At 37.5% G+C, this 22,321-nt stretch overlaps 1 protein-coding gene across 17 annotated transcripts in view; it reads left to right on the top strand.

Moving 5' to 3' along the window:
• The window catches only part of DPP10 (dipeptidyl peptidase like 10), a 1,578,941-nt gene that overhangs the window by 1,052,917 nt on the left and 503,703 nt on the right, over positions 1 to 22,321 (top strand). For 16 of the 17 annotated variants that reach the window (XM_079923993.1, XM_079923994.1, XM_079923998.1 and 13 more), the window contains one exon: positions 18,468 to 18,582. In XM_079923993.1, coding sequence (XP_079780119.1) covers positions 18,468 to 18,582 — 115 coding nt within the window. Of the gene's footprint in view, positions 1 to 7,887; positions 8,307 to 18,467; positions 18,583 to 22,321 lie in introns of those variants that run through there. The other variant, XM_079923991.1, reaches the window with a different exon arrangement.

The following is a 22,321-nucleotide window of genomic DNA, read 5'->3' as shown; positions in this document are numbered from 1 at the left end:
AAAAGCCCATTTAGTTCCTGTTCTGCTCCACTTCATTGATGTCTGCTTCTTTTTTGTTTTTTTTTTTGAAGAAAAAGTTGTAAAATTGATGTCCTCGCTATAGGTGCCCTTTTATGATATTAAATTTCTGCACGTGGAGGAAGAATTAGAAAGATTTTCTCCTACACACATACTGTGTTTTAATTTGAAAAAAAAAAAAAGTGGCCTACCTCCATTCCTGCTATTTAAAGGGCATTGTTGAAAATTTTAACAAAGAAATGCTTAATTTTCAAAGTTTATTACATTTTTTCTGGGTTAAAAATAATAGATGCTCAATAAATAAATGTGTGAAAAAAATCAAGTTTTGAGCTATGTCAAATGTGTCTATTTCTATTTCAATATTAGTGTCTACTCCTGAGAACCCCAAAGGCTTTTCTACTGAAAGAGAATTCTTCCTAGCCACCGACTATTCCTCTGGTGAGCGCAACTGAAAAATGGCGCTTCTTCCTGAGGAGGAGAGGGATTTCCAGATCCCACCCAGTACTGACTTACTGGGAAGGTTTTTGGCTTGGGGGCTGGTAGTAGTGACGTAGAAGTGCAGTTAGTTAAAATAAGGAGATCTGGTGAATTGCCAAATTTGTCCCCAGCTGCTCAGCAGTATCTAAAGGTCAGTTGTGTTATGAAGAGCAAATTAATAATGCTGGCTTTGAACTTGGCTTGTAGCTATAGCATCACTTGTTCCTTTCAGCCAGCCCTGCTTTGCCAATGGCTCTACTATTTTCTTAACCTCTGTGTGGAATCTTATTTGACTCCTGGGCAATGGCAACCTGTAACTAACCACTAGAAAAGGAAGCAAATTAAACACACCTTGTTCAACTTGAGTTAACAAGGAATGGGGTTTCCCTCAGCCTGGGGTGAACTTCTTCTGTCTTTCACATATAAGCCCTTCCTGATCCAAGTCTTCTTTAACTAGGAAAGGGTCAATATAGATTTGGTCTTTAGCATACCTGAAATTTAACACCACCGGGGTTCTCTTCTCTTCTCTGGATTCCTATCACATTCAGCTTCTTACACTACAATTTTAATTTTTTAAGAATATTTTTTCTGTTTCTTTTTTCTTCTATTCTTTAATGATCTTTTGATCTCTCCAACTAGACTGCTAGGATTGTCACTTATCTAAAGGCAGTAAACTCATCTGGAGTCCTTCCCAATCCTTCCTTCCTTCCCTCATTCCTCCCTCCCTTCCTCCTTCCATCCATCATCCAGTATAAGCTGACATCTATCTTCGCAACAGGCTGAGACTTCAAAAATGTATCTGTCCATTAAGAGTTTACAAAAGTCTTATAAACCTGTCTGTTTCAAAGGAACTACTTTTCCTGACTCAATGACAGTTAATACTCATGAACAATTATATACGTTTTCTTTATTCTTCAAATTTGAGAGAGATGGTTACAAAATTTAATAGACTAAATAGTTTATGAACAGTTTTCACTTGCACTATTTCTTTCAAGGCTCACAGATACCATATGCAAATTGGTAATATCACTTCTATTGTGTATATGAGCAAAGCAAAGCTGTTTTATCTAGGAGGCAGAAAAGTGGGGATGGGTGTTGTGACATGCTGACTGCATCAGACAAGGTCCGATGGCATTATTTGGGCATATGCTGCTATTTCTGTTTGATGCCTAAGAAAATGAAAGCCTTATCTTAAGACACACAGGGAATGTATGTAGACCAGGTTGCTAGGTTTACTATTTTCTCTCTCTCTACACTGAATATTCCACATTGGACATGGATAATCTGTTGTCAAGATAGTTTTATATCACATTTTCATATAAAAGTAGTTTTATATCTATTGATATAATAGTACTGAAAATTAAAAGTTGAAATTCTGAAAGTAACTGCAAGGTAAATATAAAGTATTATACAAAGCCCCCAAAATAGTTTCTTAGTCTATTACGTTCATATCATTGGTGAATGTGGATTGACGCACCATGTACCAAAAACTGTGCTGGGCATCGTGGGTACAATGAGAAATGACTAGATTCCTTGACGTCCTCATAGGCAAGAGGTTAGTTTGCTAAAATATTAGAACTTTGGGAAGACTTAGCGGAAGATAATGTTTTCAGCCTTCTCATCTGAAATCAAGCTCAAAGATGATGGTCTGGCTTATTAGCAACTCATGCTGGCTAATGAACCCCAGAAATTTAGGCCTGTTGATCCAGTTTGTAGATCACTGAGATTCTTTTAGTGCTCTTTAAACAACAAACATACAGCTCCTGAGATGAGTCGAAAACTACTCTCCTGGGATGTCTTTTCTCTTTAGATTTCAAAGGCAGAGAGCTAGTTCATCTCCTTTTCCTCAAATGGCAGAGATGCATCCCTCAAGATTAAAGACCCTATTCTTCACTCTCAAAGTATAAAGCTGAGCATAGTGTGTCAGTCCAGATGTTTTGTGAACACTTACTATGTGCTGTACTAGGTGTTGGGGATGCAAGATGAGTGTGAAATGGTCTCACATGCAGTTGAGGTGGAACTCAATTGAGATTAAAACTTGATTTGGTAAATAACAAATACAGAGGAAGATAATAAAAGGGACCACTGTGTCTCAGGCACTATCAGTTGGATTCATAATTTTAAAATATTATTTCAATTGTATATGTAATAGACCTAGTAAGTATGTAATTGGAATTTAAAATCCAGATGTACTGACTCCAAAGCTGCTAAGCCATAATGTGTTCACCAAATTTCACTGAAGCTGAAGTGCATCATTTTAACAGTTCCAGAACTGTAGGAATTAATCTCTACAATTGAGATTCTCAACTTCTAGTGTGCACAGGAATCATCTGGAAGCTTGTTAAAACAAAGACTGTTCAGGACCCAGAAACTCAGTAGGTCTGTGATGGTGCTGAATTATTTGCATTTATACTATCTCAGAGGTGACACTGACCATTCTCTGAGTAGCACTAACCTCGGGAATGTTTGTGAAACTTTAGCATACAGCAGAATTATCTGGACAGCTTGTTAAGAGACATTGTTGGGCTGGGCGTGGCCATGGAGATTCAGAAGGTCTGGAATGAGGCTAAATAATTTTTATTTCAAGCATGCTTTCAGAAGGCATTCAACAGCATCTAAAGGTCAGCTTTAGACTCTGCTGGTTCATGGACTGCACTGAGAACTAAGGGACTATCCAACTAGGTGGACGGAAACCACCTAATAAGAAACCCAATTTCGAGAAACGTAAAACCTTTGGTCAAAATACGTACTCTACTTAAGATGGAATTGTCATCCAAGAAGAGAAAAAAATATGGGAAACTGTGAATGGCATGCATCTGAGAAGCAATAAGTACTACAAGTAACAAGTGATGACACATTAAAATAAAGGTGTTACACATATAGAGGGAGAGGGTAGGCAGCTCGAAGGATATGGTGATACCTTAAGCTATCTGTTTACTTAGAGATCAGTTTGTTTTTATTTTTTAATATCTTGTCCATGAATTCATTTTAAACATTTTTTAACATCTTTATTGGAGTATAATTGCTTTACAATGGTGTGTTAGTTTCTGCTTTATAACAAAGTGAATAAGTTATACGTATACATCTGTTCCCATATCTCTTCACTGTTGCATCTCCCTCCCTCCCACCCTCCCTATCCCACCCCTCTAGGTGGTCACAGAGCACTGAGCTGATCTCCCTGTGCTATGCGGCTGCTTCCCACTAGCTATTTTACGTTTGGTAGTGTATATATGTCCATGCCACTTCCTCACTTTGTCACAGCTTACCCTTCCCGCTCCCCATATCCTCAAGTCCATTCTCTAGTAGGTCTGTGTCTTTATTCCCATCTTGCCCCTAGGTTCTTCATGACCTTTATTTTTTTCTTAGATTCCATATATATGTGTTAGCATACGGTATTTGTTTTTCTGTCTCTGACTTACTTCACTCTGTATGACAGACTCTAGGTCCATCCACCTCACAACAAATAACTCAATTTCGTTTCTTTTTATGGCTGAGTAATATTCCATTGTATATATGTGCCACATCTTCTTTATCCATTCATCCAATGGTGAACACATAGGTTGTTTCCATCTCCTGGCTATTGTAAATAGACCTGCAATGAACATTGTGGTACATGACTCTTTTTGAATTATGGTTTTCTCAGGGTATATGCCCAGTAGTGGGATTGCTTTGTCATATGGTAGTTCTGTTTGTAGTTTTTTAAAGAACCTCCACACTGTTCTCCACAGTGGCTGTATCAGTTTACATTCCCACCAACGGTGCAAGAGGGTTCCCTTTTCTCCACACTCTCTCCAGCATTTATTATTTCTAGATTTTTTGATGATGGCCATTCTGACCGGTGTGAGATGATATCTCATTGTAGTTTTGATTTGCATTTCTCTAATGATTAATGATGTTGAGCATTCTTTCATGTGTTTGTTGGTAGTCTGTATATCTTCTCTGGAGAAATGTCTATTTAGGTCTTCTGCCCATTTTTGGATTGGGTTTTTTGTTTTTTTGTTATTGAGCTGCATGAGCTGCTTGTATATTTTGGAGATTAATCCTTTATCGGTTGTTTTGTTTGCAAATAGTTTCTCCCATTCTGAGGGTTGTCTTTTCGTCTTCTGTATGGTTTCCTTTGCTGTGCAAAAGCTTTTAAGTTTCATTAGGTCCCATTTGTTTATTTTTGTTTTTATTTTCATTTCTCTAGGAGGTGGGTCCAAAAGGATCTTGCTGTGATTTATGTCATAGAGGGTTCTGCCTATGTTTTCCTCTAAGAGTTTTATAGTGTTTGGCCTTACATTTAGGTCTTTAATCCATTTTGAGCTTATTTTTGTGTATGGTGTTAGGGAGTGTTCTAATCTCATACTTTTACATGTACCTGTCCAGTGTTCCCAGCACCACTTACTGAAGAGGTTGTCTTTTCTCCACTGTATATTCTTGCCTCCTTTATCAAAGATAAGGTGACCATATGTGCGTGGGTTTATCTCTTGGCTTTCTATCCTGTTCCATTGATCTATTTTTCTGTTTTTGTGCCAGTACCATACTGTCTTGATTACTGTAGCTTTGTAATATAGTCTGAAGTCAGGGAACCTGATTACTACAGCTCCGTTTTTCGTTCTCAAGATTGCTTTGGCTATTCGAGGTCTTTTGTGTTTCCATACAAATTGTGAAATTTTTTGTTCTAGTTCTGTGAAAATTGCCAGTGGTAGTTTGATAAGGATTGCATTGAATCTGTAGATTGCTTTGGGTAGTAGAGTCATTTTCACAATGTTGATTCTTCCAATCCAAGAACATGGTGTATCTCTCCATCTGTTTGTATCCTCTTTAATTTCTTTCGTCAGTATCTTATAATTTTCTGCATACAGGTCTTTTGTCTCCTTAGGTAAGTTTATTCCTAGATATTTTATTCTTTTTGTTGCAGTGGTAAATGGGAGTGTTTCCTTAATTTCACTTTCAGATTTTTCGTCATTAGTGTATAGGAATGCAAGAGATTTCTGTGCATTAATTTTGTATCCTGCTACTTTACCAAATTCATTGATTAGCTCTAGTAGTTTTCTGGTAGCATCTTTGGGATTCTCTATGTATAGTATCATGTCATCTGCAAACAGTGACAGCTTTACTTCTTCTTTTCTGATTTGGATTCCTTTTATTTCTTTTTCTTTTCTGATTGCTGTGGCTAAAAATTCTAGAACTATGTTGAATAATAGCGGTGAGTGTGGGCAACCTTGTCTTTTTCCTGGTCTTAGTAGAAATGGTTTCAGTTTTTCACCATTGAGGACAATGTTGGCTGTGGGTTTCTCATATATGGCCTTTATTATGTTGAGGAAAGTTCCCTCTATGCCTACTTTCTGCAGGGTTTTTATCATAAATGGGTGTTGAATTTTGTCGAAAGCGTTCTCTGCATCTATTGAGATGATCATATAGTTTTTCTCCTTCAATTTGTTAATATTGTGTATCACGTTGATTGATTTGCATATATTGAAGAATCCTTGCATTCCTGGGATAAACCCCACTTGATCATGGTGTATGATCATTTTAATGTGCTGTTGGATTCTGTTTGCTAGTACTTTGTTAAGGATTTTTTGCTTTTAAAATGTTTTCTTTGTATTTAATTTTTGATAGCTTTATTAATATGTGTCTTGGCATCTTTCTCCTTGGATTTATCCTGTATGGGACTCTCTGTGCTTCCTGGACTTGATTAACTATTCCTTTCCCATATTAAGGAAGTTTTCAACTATAATCTCTTCAAAAATTTCCTCAGTCCCTTTCTTTTTCTCTTCTTCTTCTGGGACCCCTAAAATTCGAATGTTGGTGTGTTTAATGTTGTCCCAGAGGTCTCTGAGCCTGTCCTCAGTTCTTTTCCTTCTTTTTTCTTTATTCTGCTCTGCAGTAGTTATTTCCACTATTTTATCTTCCAGGTCACTTATCCGTTCTTCTGCCTCAGTTATTCTGTTATTGATCCCTTCCAGAGTATTTTTAATTTCATTTATTGTGTTGTTCATCATTGCTTGTTTCCTCTTTAGTTCTTCTAGGTCCTTGTTAAATGTTTCTTGCTTTTTCTCTATTCTATTTCCAAGATTTTGGATCATCTTTACTATCATTATTCTGAATTCTTTTTCAGCTAGACTGCCTATTTCCTCTTCATTTGTTAGGCTTGGTGGGTTTTTACCTTACTTCTGCATCTGCTGTGTGTTTTTCTGTCTTCTCATTTTGCTTATCTTACTGTGTTTGGGGTATCCTTTTTGCAGCCTGCAGGTTCATAGTTCCTGTTGTTTTTGGTGTCTGTCCCCAGTGGCTAAAGTTGGTTCAGTGGGTTGTGTAGGCTTCCTGGTGGAGCGGACTAGTGCCTGCGTTCTGGTGGATGAGGCTGGATCTTGTCTTTCTGGTGGGCAGGTCCACGTCTGGTGGTGTGTTCTGGGGTGTCTGTGGCCTTATGATTTTAGGCAGCCTCTCTGCTAATGGGTGGGGTTGTGTTCCTGTCCTGCTAGTTGTTTGGCATATGGTGTCCAGCATTGTAGCTTGCTGGTCGTTGAGTGAAGGTGGGTCTTGGTGTTGAGATGGAGATCTCTCGGAGATTTTCGCTTTTTGATATTACATGGAGCTGGGAAGTCTCTTGTGGACCAGTGTCCTGAAGTTGGCTCTCCCATCTCAGAGGCACAGCACTGATTCCTGGCTGGAGCACCAAGAGCCTTTCATCCACACGGCTCAGAATAAAAGGGAGAAAAAGTAGAAAGAAAGAAAGAGGGTAAAATAAAATAAAATAAAGTAAGATAAAATAAAGTAAAGTTATTAAAATAAAAAATAATTATTAAGAAAAAAACTTTTTAAAAAGAAAAAAAAAAGCAACAGACGGATAGAGCTCTAGGACAAATGGTGAAAGCAAAGCTATACAGACAAAATCTCACACAGAAGCATACACATACATACTCACAAAAAGAGGAAAAGGGGAAAAAATAATCTATCTTGCTCCCAAAGTCCACCTCCTCAATTTGGGATGATTCCTTGTCTGTTCAGGTATTCCACACATGCAGGGTACATCAAGTTGATTATGGAGATTTAATCTGCTGCCCCTGAGGCTGCTGGGAGAAATTTCTCTTTCTCTTCTTTGTTCTCACAGCTCCCGGGGTTCAGCTTTGGATTTGGCCCCGCCTCTGCGTGTAGGTCGCTGGAGGGCGTCTGTTCTTCGCTCAGACAGGATGGGGTTAAAGATGCCGCTGATTCAGGGGCGGTGGCTCACTAAGGCGGGGCGGGGCGGGGCGGGGCGGGGCGGGGCGGAGGGGCGGGGCACGGAGTGCGGGGCGGGAGGGCGGGGCACGGAGTGCGGGGCGGGCCTGCGGGAGCAGAGGCCGGCGTGACGTTGCACCAGCCTGAGGCGCGTCGTGCGTTCTCCCGGGGAAGTTGTCACTCGATCCTGGGACCCTGGCAGTGGCGGGCTGCACAGGCTCCCCGGAAGGGAGGTGTGGAGAGTGACCTGTGCTCGCTCACAGGTTTCTTGGTGGCGGCGGCAGCAGCCTTAGCGTCCCATGCCCGTCTCTGGGGTCTGAGCTGATAGCCGCGGCTCGCGCCCGTCTCTGGAGCTCCTTTAAGCAGCGCTCTGAATCCCCTCTCCTCGCACACCAGGAAACAAAGAAGCAAGAAAAAGTCTCTTGCCTCTTCGGCAGCTCCAGACTTTTTCCTGGACTCCCTCCCGGCTAGCTTTGGCGCACTAACTCCTTCAGGCTGTGTTCAAGCCGCCAACCCCAGTCCTCTCCCTGCGTCTGACCGAAACCCGAGCCTCAGCTCCCAGCCCCGCCCGCCCCGGCGGGTGAGCAGACGAGCCTCTCAGACTGGTGAGTGCTGGTCAGCACCGATGCTCTGTGTGGGAATCTCTCCGCTTTTCCCTCCGCATCCCTGTTGCTGCGCTGTCCTCCTTGCCTTTGAAGCTCCCCCTTCCGCCACCCACGGTCTCCACCCGCGAAGGGCCTCCTAGTGTGTGGAAACTTCCTCCTTCACAGCTCCCTCCCACTGGTGCCGTCCCGTCCCTCTTATTTGGTCTCTGTTTTTCCTTTTGCCCTACCCAGGTACGTGGGGAGTTTCTTGCCTTTTGGGAGGTCTGAGGTCTTCTGCCAGCGTTCAGTAGGTGTTCTGTAGGAGTTGTTCCACGTGTAGATGTATTTCTGATGTACCTGTGGCGAGGAATGTGATATCCGCGTCTTACTCTTCCGCCATCCTCCCGGTCCCTCCATTTTAAACATTTAACATATAAAACTGATTAAAATATTTTGAGTGATATAAAATGAGATTAAATGCTATCCCTAGAAATAGTGTTCACGTTGAGAAAAAGGGTGGGCCCGAGCCTAGCCTGGGGGAACTCCATAGTTTAGAGGTAAGCCTAAGAAGAAACCAGTAAAGAAAATGGAGAAGTGGCTAGCAATGCCGGATAAAAAACAGGAGAGTGTGGTGTCACAGGAAAGACTTTCCTGGGAGGATATATTGGTTGATGGATTAGAATGCTGTTGAGAATTCCTGTAAAATAATGGAAAAATTGGCTCTTTGATTTGGCACCATAGAGACCATGAAATCACCTCATTGGAGTGTTGTGTGAAACCCCTGTTGGCGTTCTTACAGAAAGAAGGTATAATGAGAATTTGGGTTCAAAATATAAACAATTTGTCGATATGTGTGTAAATGGAATTTTTTTGAAATATAGTTTTGTTTATTAATATTTCCTTTCTTATTAATATTCCACAATTTTCATTAGCACAGATTTATATTAAATTTTAGTATCTGGCATCCATCATTATTTTTCTTTTTTTAAAGTTATTCTATCTACATATGATTATTTTTCCAGATGAATTTCAAGATAATTTTATCAGTTCAAGGAAAAAGAGTTCTGTTAGGATTTTTATTGGAATTACTTAAAATTTTTAGATTAATTTAGGAAATGACCATTTTTTCCATATTGAATCATGCTTAACAGGAATGCAGTGATTCCCTATTTCCTTCAAGTGGTCTTAGAAATCCTCTGGTAAACTTTTGTGGTTTTCTTCCTTTGGACACTAAAACTTTCTAAAGTCACTTAATGTATCTGTTCCTATGATGAATGTTGCTATTATTTACATTTTTAAAATTGTGACAAAATATGCGTAAAATAAAAGTTACCATTTTAATAATTTTTAAGTGTACTCTCAGTGGTATTAAGTACAGTTATACTGCTGTGCAACTATCATCACCATCCATCTCCAGAACCTTTTTCATCTTCTCAAACTGAAACTCCATAGTCATTAAACAGTAACTCCCCACAAAGAGATGGATACAAAAACTGGACTCTTTTTTTAGCTCCATCCTTCCTACTTTATGTAAATGATGTTATAAATTACATCTTTGTATTGTAGACCCATTAACACAGACTTATAATTAATTTTTATGTTTTTGTTTCTTAAATTCTGTAGAATAGTAAAATGTGGAGTTAGGAGCCAAAATTAAAGTAATGCTAATTTTTGTATTTGTCCTCGTATTTATCCTTATGGAATACTTTGCATTTTATTATGACTTCAGGTTATATCTAGCAATCTTTTCATTTCAACTTGAAGGACTCCCTTTAGCATTTCTTGTAGGTCAAGTGTAGGGGCAATGAGGTGTTTTATTTTTATTTCACTGGGGATGTCTTAATTTCTCCCTCATTTTCAAAGAACATTATTGCTGAACATAGACTTTTTTGGTTGACAGTTCTTTCTTTCAGTACCTTAAATATATTGTCCCACTGCTTCTGGCCTGCAAAGTTTCTGCTGAGAAATCCATTGCTAATCGTATTGCAGATACTTGTAGGTGATGAGTCACTTTTCTTTCAAGATTCTCTTTTTTATCTTTGACTTTTAATATATTTATTAAAATATGTCTCAGTGTGGATCTGTTTGAGTTTATCTTACTTGGAGTTCATCTTCCTTGGAGTTCACTGAGCTTTTGGTGCTTTCATATAACCGTATCTTTCTTCAGATTTGAAGTTTCCATCATTATTTCTTCAAATAAACTCTCGTACCCTTTCTCTCTCTTTTTCTTCTCCTTCTGAGATTCTCATGATATGTACATTGCTCTGTTTGGTGCTACCCAATAAGTCCCATAGGTTCTGTTTACTTTCTTTATTCTTTTTTTCCCTTTTGCTCCTCAAACTTGATAATTTCAAAGGACATGTGTTCAGTTCACTGATTCTTTTTTCTACTGTTTGAATCTGCTGTTAGGTTTTTAAATTCAGTTATTGTATTTTCCCACTCCAGAAATTCTGTGTGTGTTTTTTTTTCAATAATTTCTGTATTTTGGTCGATCATCTTTTGTTCATATATCATTTTCCTGATTTTCTTTAATTCTTTGTCCATGTTTTCCTTTTGCTCTTAGAGCATATTTCTGATAGCTGTTTTAAAGTCTCTAGTAGTCCAGAACCTTTGTTACTTTACAGTTAGTTTCTAGAGGTATATTTTGTTCTCTGACTGGACCATGTTTCCCTGTTGCTTTGTAAACTTGTGATCTTTTGTTGAAAATAGGGCATTTGAAAAAATAGCCACTTCTTCCAGTTTTTGGAGACTGGCTCTGTTCACAGAAAGATGTTCTCTAATCAGTCCAGCAGGAAGCCTCAAGATATTCTCAGGATTTTTGCATTTGTCTTCCCTTGGCCTGTGTGTACGTGTTCCCTCCTCCCTTACCCCCAGTTCCCCTGTATACGTGGCTGTTTTAAAATGTCCTGATTTCTTTAAGAGTATCACCCTGCTATTTCTTAAGGTTTTAAGTGTTCCACTGTGTTTCTAAGCAGGTAATCTCTGTCCTCAAATTCTGCTTGTTTACAGTTCAGCAGTTTTCATGCACCATGGAAGACTCCAGTTTTCCATGCCTTCTAACCTGAGATCTAAACTATGCTGCTATTTCTGTCAGGCAAGACAGAAACCTGTTCCTCAGGTAGCCCACTGATAGGCCAGAACATGCAAACAAGTTCCACTCATTTTTTCCATCTGAAGGAAGGAACTGGGAATTGAGTCACTTCCTTCTGAGCATGCTAAACTGTGCCAGGGAGGGAATGAGGGTATTCACACATACCATGAAATCTCCTGCCTTTTTAAGTGTGACTTTTTCTTGATTGGGCATTTGCTTGGTTGCTGCATATCCTTCACTGGTTTTTGGAGCTCCCGTAATGCTATTTTAATCACTCTATAGTTGTTTACTTGATGTTTCCATGAGGGAATGAGGACCTGGAACATCCTCGTCTGCCATCTTGCTGATATCAGATCTGTTTGTTTGCTTTTTTAATTGTTTCTTTTACAGTTTTAGTTGTGGTTTTGAAGCCTAAACAGGTTCAGAATCATAGATGATCAGCCAAACCTCTAAATCATGATAATAGAAATGTGAAACTACTACTGAAAAATACATTGATGATAGCCGTCATCTTTGTTTTGTTTCTAATTTGATGGTGATCCATCTAGGAGTGTGTCACAAACAAATATAATTATCAGAGAATTATAAATGACAGATTACAACTGAGACAATTGCTAGTTCTTTTATAAACAAATTAATGTTGAACAGATAAAACTAAATCAGAACTTTTTTAAAAAAAGAATAGAGCAAATCTCAATAAAAGACTCTTGTCTTGCATTTCTAATAAGCTCCCAGGTGATGTTGATGCTGCTGTCTATAGTTCATACTATGAGTAGCACTTATTCAGCACTGCCTCATGTACACTGATAACACAAAACTATAATAGATGTAATTTTGAAAAAATGTATAACTTTCTGTATGAAATGTGATTATTTACCAAACTATGCACTTTATTTAGCATAGAGTTTTCTAACTGGAGAAGCATGATAAATGAGGAACTTGTGAATGTCCACAGTATAATGGGCAATTTTAAGAAGCAGTAGGTATTACAAGTATTAAACTGAAAATTAAATATGAAAAACAATCTCTATGATTATATTTTCTTTACTGATATCAGTAAATGTTGTAAGGAACTATGACTATATCTCCTAGTGGTAGAAATATCTCACAATATTTAATTATTATTTATATTGAGCTCCTGCATTGAATTCATTAACATTTTATTTAGTACTTTTGCATCTATTTCTTTATTTAAATTGAGCTTAATTTTTTTTTTTATGTGCTTTCTATTTCAGACAATCAAGACAAGGTAAACATTAAAATTTTGGAATTTTCCTTCTTTCAATATACTCTAAAATGTTTCAAATGGCACAGGAATTATTTGTGTTTTAGAGGCAAAATCTGTGACCTTGTAATTTTGTGGAGCTATATAAAAAATTGTCTCAATTTCTTTTACATTTACTGGTCTATTCCAGGTTGTAAATATTGTCAATTATTATTTTTGCTAGAAAGAAAAAAAATGCACACTTTGTTCCATTTTCCAATACCTAAGTGTGTATTTTTATACACACTTTCCACCTATTTAAAAAAGAAAAAAAATCCTCTGATTCCTTTTTGTCTTTCCAGATTTTGTATATGTAATTCTATAATCCCACCACATCTAATACCTTATTTCTTAGGAAATGCTGTATGAATGCTTAAAGAAAAAAAATTATATCAGTACAAGGAAGTTAATAACTTCTCCCCTCATTTCCCATAGAAAAATTCTGTGATTTGCTGGGTTACCTTTATTTATATAACTTCGTACTATACTGGTGGTAAGCAAAATCTTCATTAGTGTTTATACTCACTGAGGACAGTTCTATTTTAACTTGTATCCCCAGTTGCATGTAGTGTAATGTTCTATATTCTAAAAGACTCCAGAGCATTTTGTTAAACAGAATGATTTAAAGAGAATTGGCCAACTGCTGAATACCCATATCTCAAGGTCTTTCAAGTCAGAGCTGGCTAAACGTTTCTAAGAATGATGTAAAAGGATTTTTTTAAATCAATTTTTTAATCACTATTTTACAGAGGACTTTAAAAGTCTTAATGTAATGCTCTGCTTTTCTAATATCATGAAACAATATACAACATTTAAAAGTACCTTAAGTTCCTTTAAGATATTTTCCAATTATTAAGTGTAAATGCTTTGGACTATTTTTTGACCTATTCACAGTTGAGACTTCACAGTTGTGAATGTGAACGCCATGTGATGAAAAAATCTATTTTTATTAAAACACACCCTCATCCAATCTACAGACATAATTTCAATACCTTGATGATTTTTCCTCCTTGTATCTTCCTGTAAATGTTATTACTTTTTGATACAATTTTAATATGGAGGGATCATATTTCTTTTCATGATGTATATGGCAGATGAACATGGAGTTTTTTAAGGGGAACTACAAGTGGAATATATATTTATATTTATTATATACATTTATATTATTTTTCTTATTTTTAAGAAAATTGAATTTGTTGGTTCGGCTTTTTTCCTTATTTTGCCCAAGGAAGTGATATATAAATCTTGGATGTTTTCTGCTTATGATTTCTAGAATTTTTTTCCTTTGTATTTGAACAAATTAAAAATGCATTTGGATTTAGATAAACTATGTGTGCCGAGAACATCCGTCTTATAAACTAAACTGTTCTCTAAAGGGTGATGAGTAATTTGATTGGCAGTGAACACAACATAAATAACTAGGTTACAGATTGAGCTTAGTTTGGCCTGCAGCACCAAAACATCTCTAGACAATCACAACACTGAACTTCAGCTGCAGTTGGACACAAGTGTTTTAACCTATGCATCTCTCCACTGGAGGACTGACTTTAAAAACAACTGTATATATGGATTCTTAAACATTTGTTCTTATACCTTCAAACCTTTCCAGGGGATTTAATATCCCAACATTGACTCTGTGCTGCCTCCAAAGCATTCAGACGATGACATTGCAAGGTCAGGCTGCTGCCCAGCACAAACCTGTCCTGTGGGCCTGGCGTGTATGTTTTCAGGTGTTGGCTAGGAGGAAGTCATTGAAAAGCAGAGCCAATTAGACCCACTTCCAGCAACAATAGAAATTACTGAGGTTGTCGAAGAAGAAGATAAACTGAAGAATGGCAACTGTATTTTGGGATCCAAGCATCAGATAAATGAAGCTAAAAATAATTGCAATCAAATTTATCTATAGCAAGTAGTTCCTTCTTTTAAAATTACTATTGATGTGTATTTAACTAATGACACTGTAGCTCTATACCATTTCAGGTACCATTTATACCACTTAATTAACTGGGCAACTGTTTTCTAAGCACCTATTAAGAGGACTAGAATTTGTTCAGTGGTCTAAGGAATATAAAGTTATCTAAGATGTGCTCCTTACCTTAAGGAGATAACTTTGACAGGGATATGATGGCTGTTTATACATGGCTTTAAGCATTACCATCACCACCATCGTCATCATTATCATCAGAACTGCTATCATTCATTTATTCATTTGTTTATTATGTATAGTATACCTAGTATGTGCCAAACACTGTTCAAAATGCTAGAGATATAGCAGAGAACAAGATGACCTAGGTTACTGACATCACAAAGCTTCTATTCTGGAGAGCTGAGACTGATAAAATGAACATTTAAACAACTTAATTTATATTATTGTAGATATATGATTTACTATGACATAATATACTCAAAAATGATAATGATATGAAGAAAAATAAAGCTAATTGAAGAAATAGGAGTGGATATAGAATGTTATTTTGTAGAGGGTGGCCAGGCAAGGCTTCTCAAAGGAAGGAACATTTGAGACTGAGACCTGAAACGATGAGAGAGAAAGAGTGACATGTGCAAGTGTACTGAGGAAGCACATTCCAAGCAGTTCACTTAGTGTGAACCACTGTCTTATTGTATATTTAAGTGAGAGCTTTGTTTGAATAATTTGTTTTAACCTTTGTTACATTTAAAAATAATTATTGTTATTATTCCAGTTGTTCAGCTAAAAAAGAAGCCTGAGGCTTAGGAAATTGTAGAGGCATGTTGTTTGCAATCTCATAGCTGTTAAGTAGCAGAGTTGGTCTCAAACCTATTGGTACAATGCATTTTAGGCATTTTTTTTTTCAGAAGGAAAATTATATCTGGCTTGCATAATTGGGGGAAGTTTTCAAGAGAAGAGACATTTGAGCAGGATGTTGAATGATTGACAATGTCTGTACTTGGATGCATATGAAAGGAATTGGAGAAAAAAACTGGGAGTGGAATGGTTGGGTGAAGTTTGAAGCATCTGAGGCATATGTTGGAAATGGTAATCAGAGCAGTATAGGGTTCTTCCTCAAAAAAAAAAAGATCAAGTTGGATGAAAAGACTGGAGCTTGGCTATAGACCATTGTTATTCTAGACTCACACATTTGCACTTAATTCTTTAGATAATGTAGAGACATTAAAGGACTTTGTGAATAAAGTGATGTAAGTGAAACCGTGCTTTAGAAATATTATAATGGTAATGGAATTTAAGATGGTTGGAAAGGAGGGAATTATAGTAAGAGTTCATTAAGTGTGCAGTTTCTAAAACAGGGACTTGTAGATGCTATTGATATTGATGGGTCATTTTTAGAGGAGCCAGACATTCTTATGTGCATCACTTTATGAACAGAAAAGTATTTTGTACTCAAACATGTTTTACCATTTTTAAAAATGGTATATTTTTTCTAGTCTGCCATTCCTGGGAAAATATGAGTTTATTTGAAAGCATTACAGACTTCAGAAGAGCTTTTATAAAATTGTGAATTTTCTCAGATAAAAGGTATTAAAGTGCAACTATTATTATGTAGGGGTTCAAATCATTCCTTGATTCTTTGGCTTATTGATTGATTCGAGAAATATCTCCTTTTAGAATAGCATATTATAGTGTGTGAGTGTGGTTTCTGAAGCTAGACTTTTATGGATTGGACCTTGAGATATCCCACTTATTAGCAGTAAGTGGTTTGTTATTTATCTCTGTAAATCCCATGTTTCTCATCTGCAGATTTGTCAAAATAATAGTAATCTCACCTAATTCTCATGAGGATTTTGTGAGATTGTGAATATAAAGTACTCAGTACAATACGAGACACATAATAAGGTATCTATTATTGCTTTTAGACAGTGCTTGGTAGGCATTGCATAGTTACATATTCAAAAACTGAAAAACACACTCTGAACACATTTGTCTAATAATTTGCCTTGCGTTCCAGTGACAGTGAATCAAGATCAGAGTCAGTAGATTTAAAATTATCATTTCCCCTTGCTTCCTTTACTGGACTGAGAAGTCAGTTATAATTGCTTACAATTATTCTTTTTCCTTTTTCTTCCCTCCCTTTGAGTTAATAAATATGAAAGTGTTTATGATTCTTGGTCCAGATACTCACTTCCTATTGTTTGTTGCCCTTCTTTCATTATCTCTTAGTTCTTGAGATGAGTGTCTCACAACTTTTTGCCCAGCATAGGCATCTACGTGTAGCATTGCCTCTCTAATCTATCATTCTGGCTTCTGAGTAGTCTTAAATAGAGCCTTAATATGGAGCATAACTGGTCATCACACCACACAGATTCTGACAAAGAAATTGCCCAGGGAACCTGCAGTCACGTTGCATTCCAGAAAAGGGTTTATGGTCTTAAGACAACTATTGCTTTTCTTGATGTTGTTACTGAAACATTGATGATTTGCTAATCTACTGTTTCGATTTATGTGGACTAAGTTTATGAATGGAAATTCTAACCAAAATTCAGAAGGGATAGAGGTATTGGACGATAAGCATTAATAAGCATGAACATGAGGTATGGAGTGAGCCATTTTAGAAAAAAGATTGGAATTGATTTCTGCCGGATTTGGTTCATCAGAGTGTAAAACCTAAAGCTACTGATCTGAGAAGGGGAAAAACAAACGGTAACAAAATACCTCGTATGCATGGTTTCTTCTTGCATTTATTTAGGACCTAGTTCTTTAAGTCCAAAGAGTTTATCGCAGAACTGAATGCCACTATCCCTATATGAAAATTGGCTTCAGTGCTTTAAACTGTGAGTCACAATAAGCCATTTATAGCTTATCAGACGTTTGCTATTTTACTTATCTTTGTTTAAAGGAAGCCTGTGGCTTCTTGGGTGATTTGTGCAAATACAGTGAACTGGAAACCTTTACATTTTGTTTCATTTGTCCCCAAATCATTTGACTATTTCTGAATAAAGAAGGCTCTATTAGGACTGGAGGAAAAGAGGCTGGGGATTGGGACAGGAAGAAAGAAACAAGAAGCTTAGTGTTTTATAAACTTTATTATAAAGAAAATCTGGCATTTATTTCAAACTAGTGTGGTCTGTGCTTTACTTTGGTGAATGATGCTCATATATTTCTAGTCAGTAGAATAGAACACAGATCATTTGAAAAATGAAAAGCTTTACTATATGTATTGTAAGAAATGCTCAAGTTTATCCTACCCCATCAGACATACCTCCTTGCCAATATCATGCATGCTGCCCAGGGAGAGGATGTCGTAAACCATTGATATAGAAGCGCTCATTTAATTTAGTTACTACATCCTGTTGATATTTATGAGTGGTAGGGGAACTGTTTAAAATAAGGACCTTTTGAGTTGACAAATGTGCACTGCTCTGCAGTGAGGGGGCATTTTGAATAATTTTCCCATCACTAGTCTCTTTTCCCCTTACCAGTTAGAAAAGTAGTCTATAGTGCTTCAGGAATATTAATATTTAAATCTTTATTGTAGGTTCCATTGTAGCAAGAAAAAATGTAAATGGGCACACTTTATTTACATAATTATTTTGCAGAGTATTTTGGCTATCATCCTAGTGTTTATATTCAATGTATTTTAATGCCATCCACATTTTAGACAACAGGCATAAACCTTTGCTGCTTTATCTGTTGGAGAAATAAGATTGCCCCCCAAAAGATAGCCATTTATAATATATGCACCTTTGAATAATTAAATGAGCTACCAAAGAGGAAGAGGATTCTAATCAGCTTTCAATGTGATTCTTCCATGCACTGAATCATTCCTTTATGAGTACATTTCTCTTGGAGCATGTATAATTATGAAACTTCTTTTTTTTTCTATCTCGGTAGGAACTGGGAAGTAACAACCCTCCACAGAGAAACTGGAAGGGAATTGCTATTGCCCTGCTGGTGATTTTAGTTGTATGCTCACTCATCACTATGTCAGTCATCCTCTTAACCCCAGGTAATCTGTCTTTATTACTCTCTTATGATGGTATTGTGGATGATAATTTCACATTCAAATGCATTAATAGGGTAGTCACATGTGGTATCTTAGAACACATTAGCATTGGTTGGAATAAAAAAATGAATAACCAGACATTTCGCAAATGGCACAGTCATTTTGTGGTTTAAATACCATGCAAGATATTTGGGGGAAGCTGAAATGTAAAATATATATATTGAGAATGCCAAGGAAATCTTTGGTCTCCAGTGCTGTTTAGAGACTTGTTACGTTCGTCAATTTAATAAATGCGGAACACATTTGACTTTTATTGTGGGTGGAGGTGAGGGAGTGGAGTCTGGAAGTTTCCATATATAGGAGACAGCCCAACTATAATGACAGTGGTAAGGGAGGATTTGACAGACAAAGAGGATTAGATCAAAAGAAAATGAGCTAAGCCTCTAAATAAGACACTTCCACTTTCTCTCGTCTTTCTCTGTAGTTTATACATTCCCAGTTTCTCTCTGTCTAAAGACCCTCTCCAGTTTGCTCTTGCACTACTCTTTAAATTGTGTCCTTTATGTTAAATAGTTGAAAACTACTATATAACTTATCAGTAGGTTTACTTGTTCTCTGGGGTTTATTTCAGTACTCAGAAGTTTTACTACTCTTTGGTAGGTGATAACACAGAAGGCAGAGAAAGGCTGCTCACATTTTAAACTCCCAAACTGCCTTCCAGGAACAAAAAAGTTTGTCATGCTAGTACAACCCACCCAACTAGCTTGCTCAAAAACTGATCACCATATATGGCAGTGAAAAAAATGGTCGTTTCTGTGATAGGATTGAGCTAGTCCCCAGATCAACTCATATGCCCGTTGTTAAAGGCTATAAATTTATAACTTCAGTTCCTGCCCCAGTTTTGTTATTTACAAGCCCCTTAAACATGCTGAATTTATTTCCTCATGTACAACATTTGATTAACAAAAGCTCTCTTTCACAGAGTCATTCAGTCAACTAATTATGGTGGCTAATTATACAAATCGCAGTATCAGGTGTTCCAATATGGTACTTTGTGACATATACCATCTTGGTAAAAACGTTGGCTTTGAAATGTATAGATTCCCAAAAATATAGTTTGTAGTTGTTATTTCACATATGAAGAGATTGAGAAAGAAATTAAGGGAGTCAGGAGAGAGGAAACCGAAGAGGAGACTTTAAAAAAAAAAAAAGAAAGAAAAAATTTCTCTTATAAGAGGTGGCTTATCCATCATTCTCTCAGGAACTGTCTCTTAACAGCGTCATTTGCACATCTGCAGTACAGTGTAATTGAGCAATGTGATGGCTGTGAGTTGCTGCCGATTGCCAAGAATCTTTGTTAAAGGAAGATGAGCTTATGTTCAGCATAGTGTTTCACTTAAACGTAGGAATTTTGACATAATTCTTAAAAAAATGAATGACATGGCTTCACTGCTTCTATTGATGAGTATCAGCCAGATGGAAGAAATTAGTATCATAGAATACCTATGTGTTTCTCTTGAACTTTCTTCCATCTGGTTCTAGTATCCTTGTCCCAGTGATTCAGTTTCTCAGGTTTTCTTGTTAACTCTCTGAGGCCATAGTGATACCTTGGTGTCTTTGGGAGTTTGGTATAACAAAGATCTTGGTCACTTAGTAAATTAAACTACCTCTACCCAACCCTTACCAAGTTGCCCCAGTAATAAAAACACAGGATAGTTGCATTCATTTTGTCATGCACTTATTCATTTATTAAAAGAAGGGTTTAAGCAAGATACACCTTGGTTTGAGTTATGGCTCTCACGGAACTAGTTTTGTGAAGCTGGCTAATAATTTCACCTTGTCTCCACTCATCTGTATTATGGACGCAACTCATAGTGCCAACTTTACAGTGTTGTTACCGACCCGGGTTCTTGGCCTCTTTAATCAATAGAAATTGATAAGAGGCCAGACAAGAAATTCAGGCAAGGCTTTATTGGGGCCCCTGCTGTATCAGGGGGGAGCGAGAACAAACAACAGGTTTCCTTGCTCGCTCCCTGAGGGGGGGCGAGCTGGATCCTTATGTGGGGTGAGGGTAGGGGTGTGTCCAGGGGTCAGGCTGGAGGGGGGGCCTTAGGTGGTTTGCCTACCCCTTTGGTGGTGTTGTGTGCAGGAGGCATGCACAGTACCCTCCTTTTGCTCCTGGCTCTTCAGAAGTGACAGTTGGGATTTTTTTGGTATTTTTGTATCTTGTTGTCCATAATTTGCCCCAACTGGGAATGCACGCAGTTATTTTTAGTCCTTTATAGTATCTTTGTATTTTGTTGCTCAGGAAGACGTCTGTCCAGGTGCAAGCGCTGCAGCAAAGTGTCCCAGGTCCCAGCCTGTCTCAGTGTTACTGTGAAGGATAAATGAGATAATAAAATTGAGGTGTTTAGTACAGTCTGTAGAACTGCTGCTGGCATTCCTCTTATTATTTTTATTATTAAGTACTTATTGACCACCAGACACAATGCCAAACACTGTTGCATGAGGGAGATTTCTAAGAAAAGGTATAAAGTCTTTCAGGAATATAGATCTTCTGTGATTTCAATTTTAAATTATGGCAGGTGGAAAAATACTAAATATTTAATCTGGCATCAGTCTTTCAGTGGTCTGTTCATTCATTTATTCATACATCAATAGATAATTATGGAGTACAACTTTCTAGGTACTATCATAGTTGGCCTCACTATCTCCTGCTTTATATCTATCACTTCCAATCTCCTTCTTCCCCAGCTACACAAGCACACAACAACCACATATCCCAACCCAAAGAGTTAATTTCATATGAAAGTAATCACACACAAATGGAAGTGCAATTATTATTTAGATTTATAATTTAGTGCTTGTTTTACATACCACATGTTCATATGTCTTTAGATTTCACTGTTATTTTTGGCAGGGATGTTATGAAATGAAAAATAAAAGTCAGTATGCTGGAGTGGAAAAAGTATTGTTACAGAAAACAAACAACTTGTGTTCTACACTCTCTGTTTGTAAACTCAGCGTCACCAGGGGTTGGAAGATGATATCAATTGATGAAGTGGACATAGGTAATGATGCTGGTTTAGGAATTTGCTTGAGTTATGAACGAGCAAATACCAGCCTGGTGGGGCCTCCATGGTGGGCTCAAACCAAACAGCAGAGTAAAATATAAGCTCAGAAGACTTACAGTTTGTGGCCTGAGTCCTAAGCCTAGAAGTACTCTTAGAAGTTATCTAGTCTTGCCTCCCTCGTTAGACAGGAAAAAAAAAAACATAGAACTGAGTTTGTTTAACCTCTGGTTCTGAGGGCTAGCATGTGCATCGAGACCATTAGTGTGGCCTTTTGATTTAGCACATGTGTGCCTGTCTGTGGTCAGACTCTGGTGCTCTGATTACACGGAGCCTTCCTCTTCTTACCCTCAGCAGTGCTAGAATAGACCCGCAAGGGAAAACCTCCAGCTGAGGGAATAACATGCAACAACCCCCTCTAATCTTTCCTTTGTTCACAAGTATGTCTCCAAGGCCCAGCTTTCTAGGTAAAGCCAGTCAGACGGATGGAAACTTTCAACCAGGAAGGGGAATCCATGACAGGAAGGGAAACTTCTGATTCTGAAATTACTCAGCAAGATACTTGACCTTTTAGGATAAAGAGCTGACTCTAGAACAATCCTTCCAGTAAGTGTTGGGGTCAGAAATTCAACACCTTTATAGCTACAGTAAGTCCCCTACATACGGACCTT

Source organism: Stenella coeruleoalba, assembly GCF_951394435.1.
Source record: "Stenella coeruleoalba genome assembly, chromosome: 6".
In the NCBI taxonomy this organism is placed as follows: Eukaryota; Metazoa; Chordata; class Mammalia; order Artiodactyla; family Delphinidae; genus Stenella; species Stenella coeruleoalba.
This window is presented reverse-complemented; position numbering and strand designations above follow the sequence as displayed.